Genomic DNA, 19,391 nt, shown 5'->3' with positions numbered 1-19,391 from the left:
CCAACATTCTGTGATTCTGTGAAACAAGGAGGAACACTGCACTGCACAGGGTACAAATGGGTTTCAAATAGCATAATAACTTCCTTTTAAGGGGCAGTTCCCACCTCTTCTAGTGTGTTCTGCAATACTGTTCAGATACATTACCCAACTGCTCAAGCTTCCTCCCTGGGCATTGTACAACTGCAGGAAAAGAGGAAACAAGAGTTACACTGACTATTTTTTGCTGTACTTCTCCAAGTAACTTAAGGCTACTTAGAGTTAATACAAATACACAAATGAACTAATACTTTCTCATGCTTGTACATTACACAGCAGTTAAAACACCTTGGGACCATGGTAAAACAAAATTCACAGCATTTTCAATTAACAGTATTCTGCAGTTAGTCTGGTTTACTAAGGAAGCAAAGCTCAAGCAAATACACTGCCTACATGCATCCCATAAAAATCTGTAGGTATTTAATAGCCTGGAGAAAAAAATACCCCGTTGGCCAACTTTCAAAGCAGATTTGGGAGATGAGCAGAAGTTACTGGAAGGTGACCCAACAGGACACAAACTCATGTGGTTGTTTTCTAGGATTCTCATTTAAAATAAGGACGGAGCTATCTCATTACACTGAACCTGCAGCATAGGTCAAAGCAGTCAGATATCCACTGGAAACCCAAACTTATGAAACTATTTCTTCTTCCCACAATAGGCTTTTTCCTAGAAAGCAAGTTTCTTGTCAGTTACAGTAAGAGCATGCTTCCATATTCATTTATCAGCATGCACCAAGTGACAAAAGCTATAGAAAAATACACCTTAAATCTTTGTATACATTTTGTTTTATTATTTATGAAACTATTTATTTATTATGTATGAAACTTAACAGTCCAGATTTTAAGGCAGTGGAAAAAGAAAAAAACCCCTCATTTCAGTATTTCCTGATTCTTTTTCCTAAACTTTTCTATCTAAAGCCCATACCTTAAAAGATGACAGTTATTGCTATTACGATAATATGAATGTAAGTTTCCTTGTGATCAGTGTTTTACGCTTGTCCAACCACGTGTCCCTTAGCACTGGAAGGAATAAAGACAACAGAACACATCTGAATCCAACAGCAGTTTATTACCCACTCATTGCAGATGAAGTTAAACACTTCAGTTACCAGTCGATATGAGTTTAAATATTAGTTGACAACTGCAGAAAGTGTACAATGAGTACAAAATCATTGACATAATATAACAAAAAGTTCCCACGGATTCATTTCAAACATCAGTTGTACACTACTATACAGCAACCATTACATGATTCTCAGTTAATTCAGGGCTTGCATTTGAAAGTACTTTTTTTTTTTTTAAATAAAGTTCCCCAGCAAGTTGAGAGACTGGGGGTTACTACTGCATAATTTCCTGCAACACTCCTAACATACAGCCTTACCTTAGACAGACAAAGCTGGTATTTTATGAACACTTGCTTTTATCAAGGAATGCAGTAACAAGAAAAAAAATCTATACATAAAAAATTAAACTCCAGTATGCAATATATTATATATCTATATTGTACTACAGATTTCATATAAATCAAGTATAGGCCAAATTTTGGCATAATTTAAGTGCATTAAGTTTAATACAAAATCTCCCTCAGACTTTGCTCTTTTCACATTACTAGCTCCTGAACTGATCTTTTACAGTTACAATATTTTAGACATCTATAAATGTCTTAAGATCTAATTTCCATTTCAGGAATATCACCCTTGTCTTATTTAAAAATAAAGTTGTGGGAAAAACTTAATGAAATTTTCTAACTTGATAAGACTTTTTATTTACATTTACCAGGCAATAACCTTAAGGTAGTATTCTCCTATCTACCCTCTATTCTTTGATCCTACAGGAACAGTTACTAATTACACACTGCAAGCACATATTGCTTTAGTTAATTTTGTTAAATGGACTCTTACCAACATGCAGATTATTTCTGATGCAGAATGGAGAGCAAATAAATTTTTCTAATGCATAGTTAAATTTGCTTCAACTCCAGCACGTGATACTCACTTTTTAGAGAACACCTAAAGAGTGATATCCTCTCTGCCACACAATATCACATTCTGTTTCCAAATTAAGCTTTGTTTGCCTTTGTTTCAAGAAGTATGATAGGAAGAAAAACAACACTAGTGACCTAACTAATCTATCAATTTGGCAAATACGGTATTTACAGTAAATTTTAAAATAGGATCATATATTTTTGCTGAAACAAAAAGGCCACTTAAGCTTTCCAGTAGAATAAAGTTCTGGCATGAAGTCATTCAATGAGACTTCCTCCTACAAAAAAGTCAAAGCTTCCTCAAAGTCATTTGTAGAATATAGAAATAAAATGTATAACCTAGAAACATTCTACCAAAAAATCACCCAAGAATCAATTACAGTAAGTTGAGTCACAATGTCCCAAGAAATCAATTCTCCTGTCATCATTTTACCTACTGACATTTTCTTGGATCTTGTCCTTCAGTGCAGTTACGGGACAGAGGGGAAAGCATCAATTAAGTGTTGCAAATACGCAGCCAGTTCCAGCCACTAAGAAATGGCTCCCAAGTTAAGCCCTTTAAAAGTCTTGTAACAACTGGGCTAAGTATGATCTTAAAAAGAACAATCTCTCAGACCTCAAAAACAAGGATATTACACTTACACCTGGAAGGTGAGGTCAACGTGACACACAGTGATGCCTGCACCCATGTCAGAGCATGGACATGACCTTCAGGGTTCATTCTCAACGTAATATGGAAGGAACAAGGCGCAGCACTCCCAGGAAAGTTAACAGGAGTTAGACAGCAAAGGCCCTTCATACCACTGAATTGTTAAATATCTTATGTATTGTGTGTGAAGAAAATCTCAATTTTGTATTGAGAAAGCAAATACTGACATAGTAACAAGTTTTAACACAACAGATGTATTTACTTACAGCATGCAAAGTTTGGTTTTATGTATTTGAGCAGCTAACAGCCACTAAACAGCCCTTAAGTATTTACAAGTTCAAAATTACAATCTTCACATAAGTAGCAATTGCTTACAAAAAGTTCAGGACGCTCCCTGGGAAATAAGCAAGAAAAGAAAATACTGAAAGCAGTAATAAAAAGTAGTAACAAAGGAAAACATAATAGCTTTTAAAATCCAGACAATTTAACACTGTTCTGGTAAAAAAAAAAGCCACATATCACATTTAGAGATGCCACTTTAAAAGAAATGTACCTTTCTGGGTTTTTTCAGGAGAAAAGCTGTACATAAGCTTAAAAAAAATTTCCACATAAATAAACAAAACACAACTTCCTTTGGTTTGCCAATTTACCTTAAAATAGCTTCTCCACCTCCTGCTTTTCCTCTCCCCTCCCACCCAATTTGCAAGGTAAGAGGTAAGGCAAATGTGACCAGAGACTGAAGAGCTTCATAGGTGATCACACAGGAAAAAGACACTTCAACGCCAGTTCATGGTATGGAAAGCAAAAGTAGTAGCTTTTTCATAAACATGAAGCTTTTTTCAAAATAACAGATTCTAAAACTTGCCCAAGATGCAATGCACATGTTAGTTCTGATGCAGGGCCAGGTCAGAATAAAATCATGCTCCTATGTTTAAGGCAGTCTAAGACTAATTCAGGTCTCTTCAGCCTCTTGGAAAACAGAATTTTTTGCCAAATTACAGTCTACATGACTATTAGCTTCAGGGTTTACAGTAATCAAATAAAACAAATTTAACTTTTACTTTTTTGTAATAAATGTGTATTTATATCTGCTTCTACAAAGTAGTCCTATACCCCTCTTTAGGGCTATACAACCTGGAACCGAGGAAGTTCACTAGCAGTGACGTACAAATGTGTTGTTGCACCACTTCATGAAAGGTTAAGTGTAGTGTCCTTCTGAGAAGACATTTAACTACCTTTTAAAGCTATGTTAAATTTATTTATAAATAATTGGGTACCAGCTGATGCTCATACTAGAAACGTTCCTCACCTTCAACTCTAGGAATAGCTTAGGGCGAAGAAAGTCCTCCATGTTTACCTGCTGTTTTGTTATGTCTGGTTTGAGGGAACCTTAGCTTGTTATTAAACAAAAATATACTAAAATACAAATATTTAAGTTGGATTTTAAAATTTTTGCATTTCTGTGATTATTTGTTCTATAACAGTATTCATATTGCATGATATTTTGTGCTAAACTGCCCTCTTCAGCCAAGCCCACCATAAAACATTAAAACAGAACAGTAAAACCTTTTTCATGTAAACTTCAGTAAAGCAGTTGCAGTCATAGAGACAGGGTTGTAAAGGTGCTGTATAAACATTCTGATATACACTTCCTCTATACTAGATTATGTGGTACATGGAACATGACATTTTGAAGTTACCCAATGTAATGTATAAAAATATAAAATATATATGTATGAGTAACAGTAGAATAAACTACAGTGCAATTTTCCATAGCCTGCTGAAAGCCCTACCTGCGTATCATCTTCCACAGTAGATTTTATCTTCCATTAACAGTAAAACAGAGCAAGTACAGCTAGAAAAGACAGCTTTAAAGAACACTCTTATGTTGTAAACTTGAAGTTCCTAGAAGTCAAATACGTATCTTAAGAAGAGTTTTGCTCACTTGTCTCTTCAGGGCTAGAATTCAAATTTTTTTTGCTATAAACTGTAAAGCCAAAATATTTCAGGAGAATATGCCTTAAATTTCAGAGAAAGATATTCTATTATTTTCACCAGTCCTCAGACTAATTTAACATAATTGGAACTATACCACTTGCTCATGGTCTTTAAGCATAAGGCATTTTGTGTACATTACCCCCCAGGCATTTATTTAATAACTGTTTTAGTGTGCAGAGCCAAAACAGTGGAAATCCCTCCCTTAAAACCTTGGAAACCAAAGTTACCTCTTACTGCACATTCAGCATTAAACTGCCACAGAGGAACAGATTGAAAAATCAAATCCAGAAATATGCACTGCAATGAGCTAACCATCTTCTACTAGGTAAGGTCTTCTCAGCTATGGAACTTGTTTAACTCACTATCAGTTCTGAATCCTTCAGTTTGAATACATTCATAGTGGTGCATCCTGAATGCACTGAAGAAATCATAGAATGGTTTGGGTTGGAAGGGATCTTAAAGCTCATCCAGTTCCAACCCCCCTGCCAACAGCAGGGACACCTTCCACTAGACCAGGTTGCTCAAAGCCTCATCCAACCTGGACTTCAACACTTCCAGGGAGGAGCAGCCACAGCTTCTTTGGGCCACCTGTTCCAGTGTCTGACCACCCTCACAGTGAAGAACTTCTTCCTAATATCTAATCTAAACCTCCCCTCTCTCAGTTTAGAGCCATTTCCCCCTGTTCTATCATTAACTGCCCTTATAAAATGTCCCTCCCCAGTAAATGCATCAGTAAAGTTAGCTTTTCACATCACCTAATGCCAGCGTACCATAACTTTGACTGCTTTAAGAGACACAAAGTTAATTTTGTTAATTCAACAGGTTAACAGTTTGGAGAGAAGAGCTCCAATACAGAAAACCCCCTTCCAATTCCAAATACTGTTTACAAAAAATGTAAGCTTTGTATTCTCTCTCATCACTATACTTCCCAACCAAATTATGTTTTTCCCAAAAAAAGTACAATACAAAAATAAGTAGTTCATGTCTGGCCAGACAATAAGACAGCTCTTGCTGCAATATGACAGTTCCTGACATGGAAAGAACAGATTAGGCAACACAAACATAGACCAAATGAAACACAAGAGAGGCACATGAAATTAAAGTTGAAGGGTCATATTCTACTCATCACTGGAAAAAGGACCATGAAAGGACCATACTGAGAAGTGCACACTAATTCAGTAAAAATTAGATAAGCACAAACCATTTCTGCATTGACCATACTGTCTTGACTGCTCACGATCTGCCTAGCAGAATGATTAAAAATTTAATTTGATCATTCTATTGTCTTATAGCTATCTAAATTGGTTAAAAGTGATTATCACCTTTAAACATAGTATGTTAATGCATAAAAATACATATATTTTTTTCTAGAATAAAGATTATATTTTCTAAGCAAATATCTAAAAACAATGGTCCTTCTAAATTAGTTTTGAATAAAAGTGAGGCCCATTTCTTTGCATAATGGGGTGTTTTTATTGTTTAAATGTTTAGATAATTAATTCTGAATATTTGTCCACTGTATAAACAATCTCCAGAAAAATATATCCTCTTCGAGTAACTTACAATACACATTAAAAATACTTACAAAAGGGATTACTGTCCATTTACAACACCTTGAGCTCAAGGACACGACTCCTGGGTCATTACACTTATGCAATTTTGATCATGCTAAACTGAATATTCCAGTTAACTTGAACCATGCCATCAACGTGGACAATCTAACACGTAAAAATATCTGCCTAATTATGTAGGATTTTAAATAAAACTAGGCATTTTTACATCACAGTATATATGGCATTTCTTAATTTAGCAACAGAAAGGCACAGTTATTAAACCATAAGATATAGTACCTGAATCATATATACTTTAGTGATATCTACCAATGCCAATCCAGACATTTTACTCTGTAGAGGGGGATAAAGAAAAAGGTTTCTGTTCATTTTTTTATTTTTTTAATTTTATTTTTTTTTTTAGAAAAATTCAACCTCATTGCAAGTTTGGTCCATTAGAAACGTCTATTAGCTGAAACATCTTGAGTAGGAATAGGAAAGAAGAGAGGAAAGCAAGTTTAGCAGTCTATGGTCCAACAACTTGAATAAATTACTATGAAATGGCAAACAGGTAATGAATGGAGCTTTGCAATTAGCTGACATACCTGTTAAAATGTCAATGTGTAGAGGTACAGTATGACAGACATTCCGGATACATTCACACACACAGACTTTGTGACAGCAATAACTCTAGACAGAGCATTTACAGAGTTTGGCACTCCTCACAGGACTGGTATGTGACTTCTGGCCCCACACCATACCCAAAGATGTGCAAAGCTCTTTAAATGCTTTACCCGTTAGGTATTGCTGGTCAAGTGAAGACCCAAGCTCACTGGCCTTCCCTTAGCAAACTAGTGCACCTCTTCAAAAAGCAACTAGCTCTGTTCTCCCTATTTAAAGTGATAAAATTGCATCAAGAAAGACCAATAAAATGGAAGAGGCAAGGAACAATAAACATGAGTGAGAACCCAACCATTCCATACGTAATATAGCGATAGGGAAGCTCAACTTCCATGCGCTGCCTCGCTTTCCGGACATCGTCACGCGGGATGCAAAATATCTTACATGCCAGTGGAATAGTGGCTTTTTTCATCGCTATTTTGGTTAATAACAGAACTATGACTCCGATCAACAACCGTAATATGGCTTTTCCAAACACAGTCACAGTGAGAGAGGAAAGAGATAAAGGTAAGGTATCAGGTGGAGGATCTAGCTTTACATCCATTATGTAGTTAATGTGAGAGCCACAGGCTACTCCAGCACCACAGCCCAGTATCTGAGCTGTGTCTCCTCTCGATGTGCTCCAGGTGTCGAGAGTAAAAGAGAAGATGCCCAAGGCTAAGTGGAGACTGATGATAATTAAGGGTGCATATTTGTAAGTTAAGTTGAAGTTATCAATCAGGTCCACAACTGGATGGAAGACCACTAAGATGAGAATAGCATACAGAAATCCAGCAATGACATCCTGTGGAAGAGAGAGAGAGACATGGTTTCAGTGTAGTAACTATTTCAGAAAATAATTTCAGCTGCACTAGCATGGAGACAAGCCCAGTTGCTCTGTTGCTAAAAGTGACTTGTGGGTTCCCATCTTCTCTCATTTACTGTATAAGGTTAAGCCTTTTTTATGATAGAATCACAGAATGTTGGGGATTGGAAGGGACCTCGAAAGATCATCCAGTCCAATCCCTCTGCCGGAGCAGGAACCTAAATGAGATCACACAGGAAGGCGTCCAAGCGGGTCTTGAATGTCTCCAGAGAAGGAGACTCCACAACCTCCCTGGGCAGCCTGTCCCAGGGCTCTGTCACCCTCACTGTAAAGAAGTTTCTTCTCAAGTTTAAGCAGAACCTCCTGTGTTCCAGCTCACACCCATTGCCCCTTGTCCTACCATTGGGCATCACTGAGAAGAGCCTGGCTCCATCCTCATGACATTCGCTCTTAACATATTTATAAACATTAATGAGGTCTCCCCTCAGTCTCCTCTTCTCCAAGCTAAAGAGACCCAGCTCCCTTTTCATAAGGACAACTGATGACAAAACAAGGGGAAATGGGTTTAAACTGAAAGAGGGGAGGTTTAGATTAGATATTAGGAAGAAGTTCTTCACTGTGAGGGTGGTCAGACACTGGAACAGGTTGCCCAAGGAAATTGTGGATGCCCCCTCCCTGGAAGTGTTTAAGGCCAGGCTGGATGAGGCTTTGAGCAACCTGGTCTAGTGGAAGGTGTCCCTGCTGATGGCAGGGGGGTTGGAACTGGATGAGCTTTAAGGTCCCTTCCAATCCAAAAATCCAAACCTTTCTATGATTCTATGATTTCCTCCACTATGTTAAAGATAAGGTAAGGAACTTCATTTGATCACCTATTAACAGGTCATCTGCAACATGATCAGATGATAAATGATCATGAATGAAGCTATGATCAAATGATCCATGATCAAAGTTGTAGATCTACCTATCTGCTGGCAACAGTGGTCCTTGTGCAGGGCTGGGTATTTCATCCTACAGTCAGCACAAAGCTAGGCCAGATAAATAAGTTCTGCCAGCTTAGTTTGCCAAAACAGCCCAACACTGGATCGAAGTGCCTGGGTGCCAACACACAGGTACAGTGGCAGCATCAGCTGGTGAGGCAGTCGAGGACCACTGCTCAGCATTAGAACAGCTCAGACTTTCCACTCTAGCTTCAGAATTAACAATACTGCAAGAATGGAGAACTGCTTGCAAGTATTAAAGGAGAAGAAGAAATAACTTCTGTTGCTTCATACTTGATTTTAAGTTTTATTATTGTTTTAAAAATGTTTTAATTAAAAGGTTACTCTATTTTTTAATTTAGCATTAAACTTCAGTTACTGTTAATTAATCTCTCGGTTGCACAGAATTATCTGCAGCTTCTGTCACCTTTAGTTGTTAAGAAGGAATATGCTGAAAGCTTTTTAGAAATCCAAGCGCTAGAAACTAGATCACTTTCATCCACACCCTTATCAACCTTTCCATATGAGCTGGGAGGTGGGACTTCCATCAGCAGTATCTGTATTGCTCCATCTTCAATGAATCATTTTATTCATTTCCACTAATTGAATGCTTGATAAAAGCTCTAATACAATTGACTGATAGGAAAGTCAGACTTGCTTATTTCAGAATCAATTACAACAGCTTTTCTGCCATATTTGCCACCCTCTCCCCACCCTCCCCCAAACTTAGGTACCAGGGTTGATTTACATTACAGGTAACACATGGTTAATTATAGCACTCCAGCACTATAGAGGATTCAGATATGAAGCTGGAGAATAACCTGGTCTGTGTGAGGCATTGCTCTTTGTTGCATGACTTTGTTCTAAGACATTACCTGTCAGCTGACATCATCAGCTGAAATATCAGTTCATCCCATCCTCCTCCACACAAGTGGTTCTGACTTGGGAAGCCTCCTAATCACTAATGCAAATATCATTCAGTTTTTCTGAGCTGCCTTATTGTCACATGCTCCTTTCACACTGTGTTCATCTACCAGCTTTACTACTCACTACCAGGCTTACTGGTTTCTCTCTGGTAGTTTTTCTCCTTCTAGCAAGTGATCCTCAAAAACCTTTTTAGGCATTCTTATTAGGAGATTATTACATTCTGATTACTACTTTGTAGTGTTCTTGTCTTCCCATTTTCACACTGAATGCATTTGTGTTTCAATTTGATTTTTTAATACTTTTTAATAAATAAGTGTGTTTATGAAAGTTGACAATTTTGTTATCTGATTCTTTAGAAAACCCCAAACTATATACAATTATTGCACTGTAAAAATTTAACTGTGATGGAAGTTTAAAAATCAAAACTACGTTAAAACAAAAATTAATCTTACCAAAATTGAATGCATTCCCATATAAATTCGACTACAGCAAACCAAAGAACACCAGCAGAATGCAAGGATCAGTCCAAACATAAGGGGATACTGGTAGGAAAAAAAGGGAGACATTGTATTAGAATTTGGAAAAAAAAAATAAATCACTAAGAATTCTATAATTAATTCCAATTAATGCAACTTATGGCACTCGGGTTACATGAATTTCAGGACATTGGTCATATCTTTTCAGACAAAGCAGTAGGAAGTTAATAGAGCTTTGTAGCAGTCAGTCTTGCCACGTTACAATACCCTAAATTGGCAATACAGGCAGAGACAAGCCTTGTGTTCCAAACTGTGGCACAGTCTCACCCTGGGTGAAGCAGCTACATGACACACCAGTACTGTTAACAATTACCCAGGCCAAATCTAGTGGATTCACCTTTCTCCTGAAAAGGAAGAACTTGTAATAATTTATAAATAAATTCAATTCCTTACACGCTGTTCTAGTTTCTTCAATCTTTAACTCAATCTCTGACCATCAGTATCAAACTCCTAGAATAGTAATCTGTTTTGTTTTCTACAAACCCATATGAATTTCCTCTGACAATGCACGTTTATTAAAAAACCCCATCAAATAATTATTTCCAATCATTTCCATCTTCTGGTAAAAGATTTTTTATGAATAAGGACTGATTCCAGGAACAAACAAAATACTTTGCTTTAATAAGCACATATCACCATGTGTAGAAACTTAGTATTTTAACTTTTTAGGTTTTGGATAAAAGTATGTTAATTCACATCTTACAGCACAGTAAGAAATACTTTCCCCACTATCATATTGCAAAATGTTGTACAAGACAGGATGTAGCTGCCTTTTTTCAGTATTAAAAATAAGCATTAGTTCTACAAAAGAAGCAGTCACAAGACAAATGGCATGTTTCCAGGATGGCTTCACTTCCTACATGAAAGCAATGATTTTCATATCAACAGGCAGTCTAGATGGACTTGAATCTCAGAATAAAAATTAAGAATTACAGGCAGTTTTCTTGCCCTTTCCCTTGCTCCTTCCATGGGTAACCTGCAGGGTAGAATATCCAAGAAATTAGAGAAAGTATCTTCAATCTTAGTGGAGAGTCATATGTCCTCTGTGAAGGCCACTTAACAGATTGGAAAGCTTCTAAATCAGTCTTTGAAGGAAAGGTTTGAGTAAAGATTATCAGTCTTCTGCATTATTCCAGCACTCAGAATTCTCAGCTCCAGGAGCACATTAGCATGACAAACCTAAAAGAATTCTCAAGCTAACAGAGAATTGGGAAGCTTACTTTTCACATAAGAAACAGATTACACATCAAAACCAATTCTAAATGCCCAGCTCAGTTGTGTTACATCCAATTTAAACTCTAATTCCTGTAGCAACATTTGTCTTTGTTTCTCCTACATTCACCTACAAATTGTACCTAAACAAAATGATGTACTTAATGATTCATTTCTAATCAAAATGATGAAGGAACAAATTCAGTTTCCGGCCTTTCAGAATTATGCTAATAATGGGCAATACAGCAGAAACTCGGTCACATTCAAGTCATGACTGCAGAGTGATCAGATGCTGACATCATTACAGCAGCAATCCTTGCACCCTGCACTGCACCACCAGAACACAGTACATGTGTAGCCCCATCACCCATCCCCAGGATGCCTCTACCATAATTCACAGAATCACAGAATGTTGGAGATTGGAAGGGAGCTCAAAAGATCATCCAGTCCAATCCCCCTGCCAGAGCAGGAACCTAAATGAGATCACACAGGAAGGTGTCCAGGCGGGTCTTGAATGTCTCCAGAGAAGGAGACTCCACACCCTCCCTGGGCAGCCTGTCCCAGTGCTCTGTCACCCTCACTGGAAAGAAGTTTCTTCTCAAGTTTAAGCAGAACCTCCTGTGTTCCAGCTCACACCCATTGCCCCTTGTCCTACCATTGGGCATCACTGAGAAGAGCCTGGCTCCATCCTCATGACATTAGCGCTTTACATATTTCTAAACATTAATGAGGTCACCCCTCAGTCTCCTCTTTTCCAAGCTAAAGAGCCCCAGCTCCCTCAGCCTTTCCTCATAAGGGAGATGCTCCACTCCCTTCATCATCTTGGTGGCTCTGTGCTGGACTCTCTCCAGCAGTTCCCTGTCCTCCTTGAACTGTGGGGCCCAGAACTGGACACAATATTCCCACTGATCTCAGGGCAGACCTAACACTGCCTGCACCAGGAAGACACTCCAGGCACACAACCTCCCTGCCTGGTGCTGCTCCACTCCCCCCCAGAGGACTGCCAAGGCAGAAGTGCTGTGGATACAGGGACAGGTATATCATACCCTAGGTCCTCTGAAGCAAAGAGGAGCTTCTAGCACCTCTTAACACACTCTGCAAGATGAAAGCTTGGGAAGGCGACTTCTTGTTTGTCAGAGATGAGCAAGGGAAGATTTACTACCTCCAGAAGCAATGCAAACCTCCTGACCAGAAACCTTAACAGCATCACAATTACTTGGTGGTAGAATGAGCTTGCGTGTGTTCACATGTGTCAAAAGTTCCAGACAGTTCTGCCCATCACTTGATGGGTGTTTGATTCTTGTTTCCTGGCACACAGCTCTCGTGTTTCCAGGCTCCAATCATGGGTAGGGGTTTTCTTTAATAAAGCCTGTTTCTGAAATACCTGATAGAAACAGAAGCTGGAGCTCTAGCAGGAAGTGCCAGGCTCAGCAGGCTATAGCAGCTAATGATACTGAGGATAAGAAGTTGGGATTGGGGAGAAGAGGAGGTTACAGCAGCTCAACAGCAAAACAAAGAACAAGAAATATGAAGGAAAAAGTGTACATAAGGAGTCTTGTTTTCAGGGTCCTGGGTAGGTCACTGTAAACAGCAGGTAGAGTAGGATAAATTCTGAAGATGAAAAGAAATGCTTGCTCTCAATGAGGAACTCTCAAGGGAGGGGTGTCTGAGTTTGGGAAAGAAGGAAACTGACAGAAACTCAAACTTTGAAGGAAAATTTGGCTCTGTCATATCTCACTCTAATTCTGTTTTTAATGCTATTGAGCATAAACAGCCATTAAAACACCTGGAAACACTGGCTAGTTTAGTTACCCTGTAGCAAAGCATCTGTATCCAAGAGCTCAAACACTTCCCTATTGTGTCCCCAATAAAAAGCCAATTATACACTTAACCCCGATTCATATATTCTTAAAGTAACAAAGAATTTTTAACTTAAACCTAGACTAATTATTCTTACTGAAATAGCTTTAGCATGACCTGTCCACAAATGTGCGTGCAGTATTAGGCCCATGCTGATTTATGGTGCTTTTAATGCATGATGATGATAATAATAATAATAATAATAATAACCACAGAAGTCCTAAACACAGTTTCTGTCCACTCAAGAGAGCTTCTTCACTACCGTACACCTTGCTGTACTGTGTTCAGTCCGCTGTAAAAAAGCAGAAGAATGAAACAATTATTCTAACTTCCTCTGGAATCATATTCCACAATACAGTAGTTGAGTTGATTTTTGTCACTAGTTCCCACCCAGGGTGTTCTCCTCTAAGCTTACACTGCATTAACCAGCACACTCAGACAACTGTTGGTTTATGTTTGAAACTTACTTATCAGTCAGTAAAACAACCCTCAGTTTAGATAAAGACATCTTTATACATAAAGTACAGAAATAAAATTTGATCTAAAGAAGGTTTTAATCATCCTCTGCCCTAGTTTCTCCCAAAGTTATGGCCATACCCCCCTGCACTGCCCACATAACTGATCTGATTTTCTTCCCACGAGCCTCGTACCCACCTGCAGAGCATCATAAAGCTGCATGAACCCTTTGGGGCTCCAGAGTTCACTGGCCTCCTTGGACACTAGCAGAAATCAAGCAGAACCTCCCTACTTCAACACAAATAAAGAACAGTACACTGCCTCCTCCCTGGCCCTTTTTCACTCATACCTTTTAAAAGCAGCCACTGGGTCCCAAAATTCCTAGAACACTGAACTGGGAGCACCTGCTTAAGGTCTGCCTTGAGGTGATACCGTGTGTTTTGTCCTCACACGTAGGGATAAGTGTACAAGGTGAGTAAAGGACACCAGTGCTCCCACACACCTTTTAGTTCAGCAAGAAGACTGGTCAGCAGCGTGCCAAATCAACACCAACAGGGGACGTCACCTTGATCCTTATAAAAAAGAAAAACTGATGCCACAAATTTATTTCCAAATTATTGTCTGAAAAGAATGCAATACTGAGGTACCAGCAAGCACTTCCTAAATGTTGTTTAATCTAGAAAATGACTGCACTTTGCATATATACATTGGGCATACCATGGCTGTATATCTGTAACCTCCCACTGCACAGGCATATAAACCCCCCCCCCCCAAATACCAATCTTCTATTAGTATGGCACCTTAAGATTCTTAATATTTGTTATCAGCCTTGCTTTACAATAAACTTTTCACAAAGCTTCTCCTCCGTTCACAAACAAATCTTAAAAACCCAAAATACCCTCAGCTCTTACTATGTTTTCTGCTTAAAACAGGCAAATTTTATGAAAGATTAGTGTGAAAAGTTTAATATAAACTTAATATAAACTAATCTCACTGAAGAAAGCCATATGCACTTATTTATGTTTGCTGGGGTCTTTTATTTTGGAAAATACTACTTCACAAATTTTAAAATTAACAGTTATCAACCACCTTCCGAGTTATAAACCTTTAGATCTTTTCCTACATGGTTGTATATAGACATACTGACAGCCTCTACTTAAATTAAAGATATTAAAGCAAGAGTGATGAATTCCAGGAATTTTAGTCCCATGGTTCCTTGCACACCAAATCAGACCTGCAGAGGACAAAAGATCACAAGCTCACTTTTACCCTCTTCCCCAGTTCACTGCTATCCTTACTCATCTAGGCATCAGAAGGCAGACTGGCATCATATCTCCTTTCAGATGAGGGTCTGAAAGGTTGTCACAGATCACAGCTGGCAGAGGTAGACATAAAAAACAGGTTTCATACTCTTAGCTTGCTTTTTCTGCTAACAGAATTGATATATCTTAATTCTTGAGCATACTCAGTCACTTATATACTCAGATATTCAAGAACAGCCCATTTTAGACACAAACATCTCAAACACTTGCCTTCATGCCCTCAATTAAGACCATCCTGTGTATATTCTCAACAAACTCATTAAGCCTCCATAGCTACCACGCCACCTCAACAACTGTGAGTATGGGGAGTATTTACTGAACTGCATACTGCTTTCTTTTTTCTACATTAAAAAAAAACCAAACCTTGTGATTTGAAAATCTTAACCTTACACAAAAATAAAGGCACTCACATAGCACTCAATCTGAACTCCAAAAATCAGATGTTGACTCAAAACCCAACGTTAACCTGGCATTTTTCTTCTTGAGAGAAGTACCCTACATTCCATATCAGATCACTGCTATCCAGCTCACACAGATATTTTTTCCCAAGGCAGAATAAAAGTTTGACAATATGCATAAGCATGTAGTAAAAATACAGTATTAGAAGATGAAGTGGAGGCACATGGAACTGACAACTAGGCAGAGACTGGAGATAGAGACAAATGCAACATATAGATTTAAAAGATACCTTTGTTGACATTTTGGCTTTTAAGTTTTTGAATAGATATGTTTCTTTTTAGGCATCACATCCATTAAGAGAAGTGTCCCAGCCAATATACAGGACTAAGGGACAGATCACCAGATAAGTTACTAAAAAAAAACAAAAAAGGGGATAAAAAAGGATAATTGTTTTCTTAAGTTCACACATTAAGTTAAAGAAAAAGCTAGGAATAAAGCTGATTGAATATACTACTCATCTTCTCTCAGGCCTCAATTTTGTTCCCATATCCAGAATCTTGTTTTAATAATGAAACTGAATTAAATTGGTCATATTTGGAAAACAGCAGTGAAATTACTCCCTATAAGTCTTTGGCAATTTTATACCCTGTGTTTTTAAATGGGAAATTCCCATTTTATTTGATTACATCCTCTGAAAAGGGCTTGCAAGCTTCTGACTGGATCACATAGAAAACGTTTCCCTCAAATGCCTGTCCTCCTCCTCCTCCCTCCCGTTAACCTGACTTTTTGCCAAGAGTCTTAATAACATAACCATTGTTTAGAAATGCTCATAAGGAAACAATCCGTCCTAAAAGCTTTGACCTAGGTCAGAAAATTCTCTCTTTCATAACAGAACTTTCTTAAAAAAAAAAAAAAACACTCTAGGTGCTAATTTCTTTAATTTTTAAAAGCACATTCTACACTGAAGAAGTTTCCAGCATTCACAAAGGCTTCCAAACCAGTTTTCTAGTATTTTCAGTGTTCTACAACATTACTCAACGTCTGTTTTTTTCAGTCATAGAATCATAGAATGGTTTGGATTGGAAGGGACCTCAAAGATCATCTAGTTCCAACCCCCCTGCCATCAGCAGGGACACCTTCCACTAGACCAGGTTGCTCAAAGCCTCATCCAGCCTGGCCTTCAACACTTCCAGGCAGGAGCAGCCACAGCTTCTCTGGGCAACCTGGGACAGTGTCTCACCACCCTCACAGTGAAGAACTTCTTCCTAATATCTCATCTAAACCTCCCCTCTTTCAGCTTAAACCCATTTTCCCTTGTTTTATCATTAACTGCCCTTATGAAAAGTCCCTCCCCAGCTTTCTTGTAGCCCCTTCAGGTACTGGGAGGCCGCTATAAGATCTCCCCGGAGCCTTCTCTTCTCCAGGCTGAACAGCCCCAACTCTCTCAGCCTGTCCTCATAGGAGAGCTGCTCCAGCCCTCGGATCATCCTGGTGGCCCTTCTCTGGACTTGTTCTAACTGGTCCACGTCTGTCTTATGTTGGGGGCTCCAGAACTGGACGCAGTATTCCAGGTGGGAATATGATAGTCATATGATAGCTCAGAAGTTCAGCTTGAGTTTGAGACAATCCAAGCAGCACTTGCAGCATCATGCTTTTAATAAGATACCTGGGCTAGGTATTGGCAATAGTCACATGAAAAGCTATACCCAACGTTTACAAGAATGACTGAGACACTGGTCAGCCAGAGGAGTACAAAAAGCACAGCACATAAATGATTTTCTGGAGGAAGCAGAAGAAAAGTGAGAAGGGGATGGTTAAAAAGGAAAGATCACTTACAAGTCATTTAGGGAAAAATAAACAGACCAAGAATTGCCTTTTTAAAAGTGGTAAATAACACTGATGAAGCCATATTTATCAATTATTTCCTTTATTCTTCCACTGACCAACCCTAACATCAAAAAGCAGAGAAGTTTGAGAGCACTACGTGTCATTACAAGAACTTCTACTTTAAATTCCAAGATAAAAATTTCAGTGCCAGCCCAGCAGGCAGTTAAAAGGTTTAATTTTCTGCTACACATCATCTGAAAAGAAACTAAAGAGCTACAATAGGAATTAGAGCCTGTTACTTCTTTTCCTTGCAGTTATTACAAAAAAAATCCCTCCCTGAACACACCCAGCAAGAATCATCTGTGTCTTTCTCTGTTTATGCCCCCAACACTTAAAAACTAGTTTTTCTGCAGACTGAAGTTTTCTCAGGTTTAATCAACAGACCCTATTGGAAAGTATGAGGAGCTCTTTACATCTGTACAGCCCACCAAGAAAAAAAATTGCTTGAGAACTATTTCCTTTGAATCCTTTCTTCAATGAAAACCCTGCACCTATCTGTACAGCAGCTGTTTTTACATATTCCCCCCAAGATCCTTTGCATTAATTAAAGATTTGCTTATGTAAAACTGAAAAATATATTTAATGTCAATCAACACAGTTTAATAGGACAGGCTGCTGAGTACCTCGAGCAGAGATTCCCCAGTGGGATTTGTAAGGACTGGCTATGCTCTTTTCAGACTTTTAAGAGCACCTGAATTAAACAGGCCAGACAACTTTTTCCAGCTTCCAGTACAAACTATCTACAAACTATCTATTAATATGGCCCCAAAACCACACCCTTACAACTGAAATACACAAAACAAAGCCAGTGCCGACCCTCCCATCTCTTTCTCAAGAGCTCTTCATTGTGTGGACAACTCTGGGTTTTCAGATCAGCCCATCAGCTGTGCTTCTCATGTCAGAAGAGCTTCTGTTTTGATCGTTTATTTTAAGAAACACATGTAAGAAAATAAATTAGACAAGTACACATCTCTTTGTCAGAGTTTCTCCACAGCTTTTTAGTGTTTCAGCCAAAACCCATTTTGGCTTATCCGAGAGATGAGGCATCTCTTTCTGAAAGGAGTCTGCACTTGCTCTTACACAGACTTGGTATGTCAGAGATGGCCTCCTGTACGTAGCTTCTAGTTTTATCAATACATCAGTCTTACTGATCATGCAAGCTTTTCAACAAGGACAGACACTTAAAACTAGGATTTGCCTGCTTTCTGCAAAATTCTCACTATAGCAATATCATGAAAAGACTATTCATCCAACCCCAGTTACCAATGACTCCCCATTCCCAGAGAGAAGTCAGATTTTGAAATGAAAGAGCAGGCAGACAATTCCAGAGGCAACATTTGGTAGTGCTCAGAATCATATAACAATGCAGATGTCTCCAAAATCCCAATACAAATCCTGTCAAACCCATCTCATTTGATTAGATTCATCAGCTTTGGTTAATACAAGTAACAGTGCACAGAGAAGATTTCTGGAAGGGTGTTTGAGCTGGTACCACATTCCAGTACCTGAAGGGGCTACAAGAAAGCTGGGGAAGGACTTTTCATAAGGGCAGTTAATGACAAAACAAGGGGAAATGGGTTTAAGATGAAAGAGGGGAGGTTTAGATTAGATATTAGGAAGAAGTTCTTCACTGTGAGGACGGTCAGACACTGGAACAGGTTGCCCAGGGAAGTTGTGGATGCCCCCTCCCTGGAAGTGTTCTCGGCCAGGTTGGATGAGGCTTTGAGCAACCTGGTCTAGTGGAAGGTGTCCCTGCTGATGGCAGGGGGGTTGGGACTGGATGAGCTTTAAGGTCCCTTCCAACCCAAACCATTCTATGATTCCTACACAACTGTGGAAAGTCAGCAGAGCACTAAGTAAATGAAAACTGAAAAATAATTTTATGTGTGTCAGTCAAAGAAATCATCACAGCATAGACGCGCTCTACTGCGCTCATTAAGGTCACTGTTCTCATCAGTGGGGTGGAAAGACAATCACTGATGATAGGATTTGCATATAAAACATTGGCAGACAAGTACATAGGGAGGACAATGTTGTTATATTTAGTGATCAGAATTGCTTCAGAAGATAAGCCCATTCAAACAAGACTGGTTAATGCAGTTACAGAGGCCA

At 38.7% G+C, this 19,391-nt stretch overlaps 1 protein-coding gene across 1 annotated transcript in view; it reads right to left on the bottom strand.

The window, feature by feature from the left end:
• Window positions 1–7,130: 7,130 nt before the first annotated feature.
• The window catches only part of SGPP1 (sphingosine-1-phosphate phosphatase 1), a gene marked incomplete at its 5' end in the record, with an annotated part of 16,410 nt that continues 4,149 nt past the window's right edge, over window positions 7,131–19,391 (bottom strand). The window contains 2 exons of the mRNA XM_010176820.1: window positions 7,131–7,682; window positions 10,060–10,149. Coding sequence (XP_010175122.1) covers window positions 7,131–7,682; window positions 10,060–10,149 — 642 coding nt within the window. The remainder of the gene's footprint in view (window positions 7,683–10,059; window positions 10,150–19,391) is intronic.

The sequence above is a fragment of the Antrostomus carolinensis genome, unplaced genomic scaffold (assembly GCF_000700745.2).
Source record: "Antrostomus carolinensis isolate BGI_N321 unplaced genomic scaffold, ASM70074v2 scaffold15650, whole genome shotgun sequence".
NCBI lineage: Eukaryota > Metazoa > Chordata > Aves > Caprimulgiformes > Caprimulgidae > Antrostomus > Antrostomus carolinensis.
Note: the sequence above shows the minus strand (reverse complement) of the source record. Positions and strands in the feature narration are given on the sequence as shown.